The 11,398-nt window shown below is 37.2% G+C and overlaps 1 protein-coding gene across 1 annotated transcript; it reads right to left on the reverse strand.

Annotated features, from left to right (window-relative positions):
• Positions 1–438: 438 nt before the first annotated feature.
• Positions 439–9,521, reverse strand: igfn1.3 (immunoglobulin like and fibronectin type III domain containing 1, tandem duplicate 3; the record flags this gene model as incomplete). The annotated part of the gene is made up of 22 exons (XM_079377988.1): positions 439–443; positions 1,002–1,328; positions 1,436–1,732; positions 2,020–2,212; positions 2,314–2,399; positions 2,886–3,194; positions 3,368–3,496; positions 3,605–3,784; positions 3,883–4,179; positions 4,368–4,661; positions 4,745–4,886; positions 4,974–5,098; positions 5,532–5,987; positions 6,479–6,751; positions 7,316–7,478; positions 7,583–7,696; positions 7,972–8,152; positions 8,475–8,516; positions 8,603–8,730; positions 8,936–9,075; positions 9,178–9,300; positions 9,473–9,521. 22 exons carry the CDS (start codon positions 9,519–9,521, stop codon positions 439–441), a joined length of 4,053 nt encoding a protein of 1,350 aa, XP_079234114.1.
• Positions 9,522–11,398: the final 1,877 nt, after the last annotated feature.

The following is an 11,398-nucleotide window of genomic DNA, read 5'->3' on the forward strand; positions in this document are numbered from 1 at the left end:
CACAGCACTGACATTTGCAAGCAGGTTTACTAGCTATTAAGAGCAAATGTTACTTGTTTTCACATTTAAGTGTTTATAACCTTTGCCCTACTGGGGTCACATACAACATAATAGTATAAGATCAATTTGAAGAATATGGCTTTATACAGTTTTATCAACAGTAAATTTGTGCCAGTGGATACATTTAATTCACTCTTTTTTTTATTAGTGATGGCAGTCAATGATGGCAAATTACAGACAAGGAAATACAATGATCAAATGACAAAACAAGTAGCATAAATGCTTTGAAACAAACAAAATATTGTACTTGACTCAAAACGAAGTCAAACGTGCAGCTGACATTAATAAATGAAAATGCCAAGCTGAGATTTTCAATTATGTTTACATTTATAAATTGAGGATGAGTCAGAGGAGTCTTCCAGATGTCACACAGATATTTCACTCTGAAAAATGAAAAAGCACAGATTAAATTATTTCTTAAGGATACAATAATTAAAATACTTTTCCCAACCAGCAGAATGTTTAAATGGTTGTTTAATTTATTAAGCAAAAAATATTAGGCAGCATTGTTTTCAGCTTTGATAATAAGGAAAGATACTGCAGCAAATCAGCATATTAAAATGAAGAATCATGTTACACTGAAGACTGCAGTAATGGCTGCTGAAAATTTGTCTTTGCACCACATAAATAAATTACATTTGAAAATATATTAAACTAGAAACCAGTTACTGTAAATTTTAATAACATTTTACAATTTTATTATATTTTTGATCAAATAAAGGCTGGTAATCACAAGAGACTACTTTTACAAATATTGTTTTACCAAACAAACTTTTGAAGGACAGTGTATATATACAGTATATACATATTTATTTAATTTACATTCATGCAGAAACTTATTTAAAGATATACGGTATATAGTAGCTCAACCTATATGCACACTTACATGTACGCAAAGTAAAACTACAGCTGGTGTTTTCACACATATTCTGACAACATACCTAAGATTGTCAGCTGTGTGCTGCACTCAGCACGACCTAAAGAGTTTTCTGCCACTACTTTGTATTCTCCGTTGTCTTTGGCACCGACTCTCAAGATGAGCATGGAACAGACACCACAGGTATTAGTGATGTAGTAGTTGGTGTCAGTGTTGAGGCTGACGTTGTTGCGGTACCAGGTGACGTGAGGTATGGGGTCGCCTCTCACCGCACAGCTCATGTAGCACTCGTATTTCTCCGGGGTAGTGTGCGTCTTCAGAGGAACCGTGAAAATGGGAGCAGAGTCAAAGTTGCAAGGTTTGGATGGGGCTAAGTTGAGGCTGAACTTTTCTGCAGGAGATAAGAAAGTGTGCTAAATGGAACAAAGAATTTCAATGAGCAGATTTGATATTCTTTATAGAGAGTGGACCAAGAGGTAGAAGTACCAGCCAGCTCACCTTTCTTCCTTACAATGCCCCATGTCAGGGACTCAGATGGTTCTGAGAGGCCTATGTCATTTTTGGCATACACACGGAAGTTATATTCCCTTCCTGGCATGATGTTGACAACTGTGAAGTTGTTATTGAACAAGCGGTCAGCGACTGTATGCCAGGTGCTTTTGATGGAATCCCGTTTTATCACCATATAGTGCAAATGATTATCTCGTTTTTCATCAGGAGATGGTTCCCAAGAAACTGTCAATGTGCCAGGGACATTTTCTTCCAGCTCCACTGGGCCAGGTGGCTTTGGATCATCTGCAAACATGCCAGGTATCCACACAATCCATAATTTTCCTCAATATTATCTTTTGCCAAGTAGGATGTGTTCCATGATAAACAAGTTTTTGGTCCTGGAACAGGTAATAACCACTGAAATCAGAGTTAAATGGTTGATAAATTGCTGAAGACTCAGCACTAAGTCTAACCCTAAAATCTGATTGGTTGATGTTGTTTCAGGACGAACAAGTGTGCTTATCTGGAAACACATTCTGCGTGCAAAACCACAAATTAGATTTCAGGATTGTTGTGCTTGGCTCTCTCACCCGTCACTCTGATCTCAACACTGAACGTCTCCTGACCCACTATGTTCTTGACTATGATGGTGTAGATCCCGCTGTCAGAACGCTCAGCACTGGGAATCAGGAGCTGGGACATCCCATCAGTATTGCTCACGGTTACATGTTTGGACACAGGCATTCCATCTTTCAGCCAGATTATAGTTGGCATTGGGGATGCCTGGATATGAGAGTTAATATTTTATTAAAATAAGTAGATCTGAGGATAGGAAAATGCCTGTTTAGTAAATACTACCATTTCGCTCTATAGCATTGGTATACCTCAAAGTTTATGTTGACCCGAGCAGAATTTTCAGCTCTCACGACCATAAAGCTCTTCATTTTGCGATTGGTGAAATTTGGCCTCACTAAATAAACAGATTTGAGGAGTAGCAAATAAATTTTGATGACAATATGTAAAGTTTAAAAAATAGAAATTAAAAGTTACTTAAAGTTGATTATTAAATATTTAAAACAAATGCAGCAATATGTCAAAGTTTGGACACATGCACATTTTTTTTTAATATGATTTTCCCAAAATTTTGATTAATGTTAAAGTCTACCATTAAACTCGGGGCTTCCCTCGATCAACTTTATGAGGGGCATCGTAGGATTTTTTTAAAACATAATTATAAAGTTCACATGTATACAAATCACTTATTAGCTGATATAATTTTAAAATACAGGTACAGTTTGTAGTTGTTTACAAATATAAACAAGTATAAAAATGAAGTCTTCAAATTGCTTTGTAAAAAAGCCTTTGCAAAATGTATAAATGTAATTTAAATTTGGTGATGTGTGTCCAAACTTTTGAATGGCAGTATACACATTCTTAAAATATATTCATATTATACCAGGTGGAGGCATGGCAATGATGTAGTTGTCCAGATCTCGAGGTTCCCCATCACCTCCTTCATTGGTTGCAACCACTCGGACCCAGTACATAGCCATAGACTTGAGGCCAAGAATTGTATAGGAAGGAGTAATGAGTGGGTTTGAGTTGCATCGACCCCATTCTGTGTTCTCAGCTGGCCTTAATTCCACATAATAACCTTTAGCTTCATCCTGGACACCTTCCTCCTCCTTCGGTTTAGTCCAACTCAAAGACAAAGAGGTATAGGTGGAATCTGTGACTTTCAGGTCAATGACTTTACCAGGGGGTTCTGAAATCCCAAATTGAAGCACAAAAAGGTCAAGGTGGTCCAGTTGTTAAATTTTTTTTTTTTCTTGTTCCTTTGTGCTTTATTCCAGCATATTTTGAACATCTGGCATCTTGTTGCATAAAATGATCATAAAATGTGTTAATGTGATAAATGTTTGAGTGTTGTTGACTTACTTTTTGGATCTCTGGCTATCACAAATTCAGAGGGTGTGCTTGGTTCTCCAGCACCAGAGAAGTTGATGGCTGACACACGGAATTCATATTCCATTCCTTCAACAACATCTTTCACATCATACTGTTTTCCTAGGAGATGACAATGAGTTAAATAGGTGTAAGCAAAGGCCTAGCATGATTTAAAGAACTCACTAAAAGTATATTAGAACTATGAGAGCTACGAAACGTAAAGAAAACCTTTGATTGGCTCATCAGGGGGGTTCACTTGACCCCATATGTTGCTGCCCCGTTTGCGTTTCTCCACATTGTAGCCAACAATATTGGTTCCACCGGTGTTGGTGGGAGGTGACCATGCCAAAGTGATGCAGTTCTTGAAGGCACTGACCACTTTGGGTGTAGATGGTGGTCCAGGATATGCTGGAACAAATCATGACGGTTTATATGATAATGAGTGTTTGCTTACATTATCAGTGACATCGTAATGCTATTTAAGATCTAAACCCATGTAACCTCACCTTTGGTGCCAGCCTGGATGTCATTGGTCTCAAAAACATCACTGATGCCCTCTGCAGTCACGGCCCTGATGCGATAGCAGTACCTCCTTCCATGGTCCACATCAATGTCCTTGTAATGGGGCTCTGCAGGGATATTTCCAATCTTCGTCCAGGTGTTGCGTCCAATCTGGTTGCGCTCAATGTTGTAATTTTTTATTGGAGAACCACCATCGTCCTTTGGGGGCCTCCACTTGAACTCCACACAAGATGCTGAGGCTTCTAATACTTCAACAGGTCCCATTGGGTTGGTAGGTTTGTCTGAATTATAAGAAAAATATTGTACAATGTGATGTATATAAATGTCTTGTGGCTTATGAATTGGATTATGTTTGTAAATTCCATTGGGGTCAGGTTATATATATATATATATATATATATATATATATATATATCTTTGCTATCTATTTAATTACATGTGAATGTTACATGGCTTTTCATGTACTAACCTAGAACGATGAGTCTCGAAAGGGCCTCGATGGTTCCAAACTCATTTTTGAGCTTCAGCTTTATTTCTCCACTGTCTTTGCGTTGACATTTCACCAGTAGAAGGCGACTGTGACTATCTGACTTCTCAATCCTGATGTGATTATCCTCAAGCATCTCTTCACCCTCATTGTACCACTGCACTTTCATTGTCTCACGACCTACAAAGTCCATTTTGAAAATTGCATTTTGGCCAACCTTGATTATCACAGGCTCTGAGAATTTAGCCAAGTCATCTTGATTCATCCTTGGTGGGTCTGAAATACAATATACAATAGATATTATTGACTGATTTTTCAGAAAATGCAACTCTCTATTTTGTTCAGATATTGTTAATTACCTTCCACAACCAACATCGCCTCAGTTTTACGTCCATCAGCCTCAAAGCGATACTTTCCACTGTCGTCCTCTTTGCAGTTTGATACAATTAATTTATGGACTGCTCCATCTTTGACAATCTTTAGATCATCTGTGGCTGTTATCTATAAAGATGAAATTAATAATAATTATTTATTCAGGTAATATTAATTATTAGACTGGGACTTTGAGCATCAAAAACCTGTGCTTACCTCTTTTCCATCCTTATACCAAATGCCATCGCACTTTTCACTGCTGAGTTTGCACACCATTTCAGCTGACTGACCAATGATGGCATGAACATCTGACAGTCCACTGGTGAAGTGAACTCCTGGATCTGAACAACAGGTACATTGACAACAGTTTAAAGGTTATATTAAACTTATATCATCAGAAAAATTATGCATTGGCAAGATCAACAGAAAATGTGTCTGGGGAAAAAAATAAGGTTGACTCAAATGCATTTTTTCTGCTTGTGAAGATGGAACGCTGTCTTAAAATACTCTGAAAGTGTTTCCAGCATTACTATTCAGCATGAAAACTGCTGCATGACCAGAGACGAGCAAATAACTCTTTCTATTTAGTGAACAGAAAAACATACAGCATGACTATTGAAGCCTAACCTTCAAGCTATTGATATTTTTAAGCTGGTTAATTTTAGTGAATCATAAACATACTGCATAACCGACTGAGTTTTATTGTGTAGTTAAACATACACAGAATCAGAAGAATCAGCTAATGGAAGTGGTAAATCAGTGTAGTAGTCTTACCGATAATGGTGTCTGGGACCAAGGGCCCGGTTCTCACTCTCTTCCTTGGCTCCTCACTGGGTGCCTCTTCCTCTGGTGGTGGTGGAGCAGCAGCTTCCTCTGGTTCTGGTTGTTCCTCCTCCACCTCTGGCTCAGGTTTTGGCTCAGGTTCTGGTTCCTCTGCCATGCCTTCAGAGTCTGTCTTGGGTTCTGGTTTAGGCTTGAGTTTAGGTTTAGGTTTAGCCTTTGGTTTTGGTGGTTCTGCTGCAGCAGTTTCTTCCTCTGCTGGTTTCTCTTCTTCTTTGGCAGCGGCCTCTTCAGCCTGAATCTGTTTCAGCTGCTCCATTCTCTCCTCACGCTCCTTCTGCAGCTTCTCCTGCTGCTCTGCCGCGATCCTGATCAGGTCTGCGCCTCCACCTCCTGCTTGAGTGGTTTTGCGCGCTCCCTTCTTGCCCCTCTGGTTCGGATCTGGGTCAGCTGTTCCAAGGGCAGACCGACATAGGAATGAGGTGTTAATATTCTGGTCATTGAGTGGAAAACTGCACACGTACTGCATGCTCTCAATGATATGATGGACATAAATGGCCATTTGAACAATGCAAGCAATCAGTTTTCTTTTATGTTCCTTATTCATTTAGATTTAAAACATTTGATTGAAATGGCTGATTTTGTGTTTTCAGATTTAATTACTTATTAGTGCTTGTCAAGTTGATCCATACAGAAACTATGTAATTGCAGCAATCAATGTTCATTTAATTGTTCATCCATTAGAATAATTTGAACTTTTGAATGTGAACAAAAGATTCTAACTTTGAATTTTTGAATCAAATTTGCTCTGACTCAATAAATGTTTCAATTGCAATGATATTAGTTTATGAATTTTTCTCACATGGCATTTACTGTATATGCAAGGATCAGCACACTTTAACATGTTTATCAATTGATCCGATAAATGTGAGTGATCTTACCCTCCACAATCAGCCAGGCGTTACAAGACTTCATTCCAGCCACAGCTGCATAGATGCCTTTGTCCACTTGCATACAGTCCTTCACCACCAGTCTATGGATTAGCATGTCCTCAGAGACAGAGATGTCATACTTTTCACCATGTTCCAGGGCGACGTTCTTGCCTAGCCAAGATATCTTAGGGAGTGGAGTAGATAAGACACACTCAAACATGGCATCCTCTCTTTCCACAGCCTTCACTTCCTGAATCTTTACCAAGAAGTCTACCGCTGGAACTGTAGAGGTAGAGGCAAGAACAAAAGCATGCATTAACATAAAACTGTACTGTATGTGATTTCAAATAATTTTTATTCAAGTCAAAGAAACATTTTAATAGTACTAAATAAATAACAACTTTCAATTGTTTTCCTACAATTAAAGACATAATTCATTCAGAATTCACACTCACATTTTCTCGTCTGTGAAACACAAAAGAAAACATTTTGCATCAATCTCCATGCCAAGTACAGAAATTTAAATTACTGTTGGCTTATGTTTCCCTTTATTTGAATGTTTTAATTTGAATCCAAGTGCAGATGAGATTTGAAAGCTAATGTGGTGATCAGTGTATCATTAAGTTTCAGGTTGTTCTACAAATAAATCATATGTCTTATGTCATGTATCGCTATCCACTTTAACTGAATGGAAAGTTCAATAATTCTCCAAATTATTGTGTTTCACAGAAGAAAGAAATTCCTAAAGATGATGGAAAAATATAAAGTTGAGTAAATGCGGATAGAATTTTTCTCAGTCCTTTTAATTGAATAACATTTAGTGGATAGATAGAGCTGAAAGCTCACTTTTAAAGTCAGTGGAGAAGACATTGACCCCCTCAATATCGACTTGATACAATCCAGCATCTTCTGCATTTAGACCATGTACACTAAAGATGAATTTCCTGCCGACTTGACGCAGAGAATGCTTCTCATCTGTATCAAAGGTAAATGGAACCATAACACCATCCTGTAAAAAACAAAAAAACAAAAAGTGGATACGTTTTGTAAATTGATTTAATTTTATTTTTTAACCACAAAATGAAGACATCAAAAATGTGCGGATTGCTTAACCTTGAAGAGGAAGATTTTGGCATTGTGATCTTTGAGATCCATCTCAAATTCAAATTCGGCACATCCAGGCATCTTGATTTCAATATGTCTCAGGTTGCTCAGGTGTTCAATGTACTGTTGGAGGAAAAGCAAGTTAAAAATATACTTTCGAAACTTTGAAAAGACACCTCAGAGGCTAGATTTACAGAGGCATTTAGCACATGCACTTCTTGAGCAAAAATAGTAATAGAGACCAGTGAGGTATTTCACACATCACATTCATTTCCAGTGCCGGTGTATTTATATGTTGAAAACTATAACATTTATTATTTAGTTTGATGGATTTGGTTAAGCCTTAGCAAGTACAGTATAGTACAGTAATGATTTTTCACGGTTTATTTGAAATGCACCTGCGACTGTTGCTCCTCTATTTCCTGTTTCTTCTCGTTCAGTTTCTTCAACATCCAGCGGAAGTCAGTCACCCCGTATTCAGCACAGATGCGCTCGTAATCTTTCTTATCGGCGCTCAGCAATAGTTCCCAAAATTTCTCATCAACTTCTCCATCTTTCCTCTCCTCCTTTTGTTCGGCTCTGCAAAAGCACAATACACCATGAACACCCCTTCCCAGGACGTCCAGGGTCAGGCTGGACACATGCAGCTGCATTTGCATTTCAAAAAAACAGATAAACAGGCCATTCAGAATGCAAGTTGTGCTTGAACCATCATTGGTATGATCAGCAAGATCTTACCGGGTCCTCAGGGTCTTTTTTAAATCGACTGCTGCTTTCTCTCGTTGCTCTGAAAATAAATATATTTGTGCTATTTATCTTTAGTCTGGAGGAGAGGTTGCATTTAAAATATTTTGTTCTTTATTGCTTTAGTGATTCACTCAGGACTTGAATGCAAACAGACCTAATCGTGCTTCCTGCATTGCTTTGCTCTTCTTGAACCCAACTGAAAAAAAAAATAGTTTTTTTTTTTTTCAAGCACAGGCGAGTCAGGTAATTGATTCACTTGTTCTATTTGTATTTTCTGCTTACCACAAACGTGTAGAGGTTTTGCACTGACCTTCAATCACGTTGAGTGTGACTGTGACTATAGCACGTCCATATTCATTACTTGCATAACACTTGTATGTGTCTGCTTGATCAACTCCAACATTGGGCATCTATTGGGCATCGCAATTTGTTTTTTATTAATAGAGTAGTACAGTAATACTCTATTACTATTAATACTAGAACAATAGCAGATGCAAGTAAGTGCTGTTCCTTTAAACATGTAAGGTTATGTTAGAATTAGAAACAATACTGGAATAAAAGTAGATTTTTAGTGAAAAATTAATGCTATTAAACAAGCTGCAGACAATACGGCACCTGTAACTGATGTTCTCCTAAGACTGGATCAAATGAAGCAACATATCTTTCAGGATCAGATAGATCTCCATTATTGCGAGCCCATGTCACGGTTGGTGTTGGATCTCCTGTGATGATAGCTCTGAAAACTGCAAGCTTTCCTATGAGGAGGGTTTAACAAAGTCAGTTGAGTACTTCTGAAAAACACAGTGATTATGTCTTTTCTTTGAGCATTAAAGATGCTTTGAGCTGCTGCACTGTACCTTCCTGAATAGTCAAGGCGATGGGTTTGCGGGAGAAGTCGGGATGACTTTTTCCTACTGGGATTTCCTGCACAAACTGTGTGATCATTACCCCTGGGACTTTAGATCGCTTCCTAATTGCCACTGAGGGATGAAAAGAGAATGTTAAAAGCTGTGATACTTTATACATGAAATCAATGGATTTTGAAAAGGTTCTCAGTGATATATATATATATATATATATATATATATATATATATATATATATATATATATTTTTTTTTTACTGAACATGTGTGTATAGATGAATATCTACCTTGCCCAGGAGCAGTGGGTTCTTCTTCCTTACTTTTTGTAAATTTCATCTTGGCATGTGGGATTCAGAGAACTCTGTTCTGTGGGATGAATAGCATTAGTTATCAAATAAATCATAGCAGCTATGAAGTTTTAGCTGTTTTGCACGATAATTCATCCAAACTCATTTACAAAATCAAAAATTCTGTCATTATTTACTCATCCTTATATTCTTCCAAATCTTTCCAAAAAGAGTTTCTTTTCACTATGGGAAAAATGTATTTTGAAGTGATTTTGAGAAAGGAATATTTTACTCTATTTTATACTCTGTTAACTTGAGAACTGCTGTAACCGGACCATTAAGTCAGTAAGTTGAACTCAATAATTGGATCAGAGAACAAATTGTTCTTTTGAGCTAGGCTTTTTTCTTTGAAGCATTGATTTTGTTCAGAAATCGTTCTTAAATAATTCATCCACGAATTGGACTGATTTGTGGAATCAATGAACCTCACTGTGGCTTTGGTCCTCAAGTTCAGCTCATTGGAGTTCAAGATTATCAGTATAATAAATTTAGTTTTGGTCTCCTTATGAATTGCATGGATTTCTTTTGTGAAATGAATTTTGTGAATTTCTGAGTTCCACAGAAAAAAAAAGAGGATCTAATAATGTAAATAATGACAGATGCTTCATTTTTGTATTGCATTGTATTTTGTATTCTGTTTTTTATTTATAAAGCACATTTCAATCCATCCGAGGTTGCCAAAGTGCTGTACATCAATAGAAAATAAAATACTAAAAATGGGCGAAGGAATCAACCTCAACCTCATATTTTTGGTATTATGTGTTTATTTTAATTTTATTTTTTGGGAATTTAAAAATGTGATTTCTATACTTAAATTCACTTCTTACCTACTGTTCTTCAGGTGTATTTGATGATGCTGATGCAGTTAATCTTTCAAGTTTTGATTTTTGTGAAATTAAGGCAAAGTTATAGAATTTGTTGCATTTAAAAGAAGTGCTATACATGGTTGTGATGAGGACGCATAATGAATTTTTGACTCTGATCATGTCTGTTCCCTGAGGCAGGGAGCATGGAGCTTAGCAGCAGGGCTAAGCTAAGCACTCCTGTCAGCTTTTCTCTACAGCAACATGAACACTCCAGCTGTCTAGAATGTAATTCATGGGCCAGTCACAGGAAGGAAAAAAAAAATCTGGCAACAGTGTCACTTACACCAATCCGCAACATCAGGATTTAAGCAATATGTCTGCTCCAGGAATGTAATGCTGACACATTTCGAGTAAACCTCATACCTCCTGAAGTCTCTATTAGATGGGTTTCATAGAATGAAGATAGAGACAATAATTGTGTCTGGAGGTGGTGGCAGTAAATTGTTAGCAAGAAATATGCAGCAATTATGTTTTCTTTGGATTAGAACTAGGTCTTTTATTGAGGCAGGAAGGGTTTCTAAAGCTTCTAAAAGCCTCATTAATTTTGTTTCTGGTGAACTGATGAGTAGTTGCGACCTTGCAGGACTTGTGGCCATGTATATTGTATGAAAGACCTAAATTGACATGCTTGAATCTATATTCACAGATCTCAGAAGTATAATCAAATTCAACAAATGCAGTATATCTTAGAATTGATTCACAAAGAACAGTGTTATTGAAAATAACATGATAAAGATGCATCGAAATTGCTACATTCTGTAGAGTAGTAATTTAAAGCGTTGGTAAATTGAGGACTTTGCTTCTCAATTATCACTATAGCATGTGCCCACTGGTGTGAGTCAAGTAGCCCTGCATGTTTTTGTCTGGTATAGGTCACATACCTCATAAAACTATCCATCAAAACACCTCTGACGCACACTCTCATCTTAAATGCAGAGTGACAACATTTTTCAAGAGCTCTATTTTGCCACAATCTCCTATGATAGTAATACTATTCCCA

The sequence above is a fragment of the Barbus barbus genome (genome assembly GCF_936440315.1).
Source record: "Barbus barbus genome assembly, chromosome: 25".
Taxonomy (NCBI): domain Eukaryota; kingdom Metazoa; phylum Chordata; class Actinopteri; order Cypriniformes; family Cyprinidae; genus Barbus; species Barbus barbus.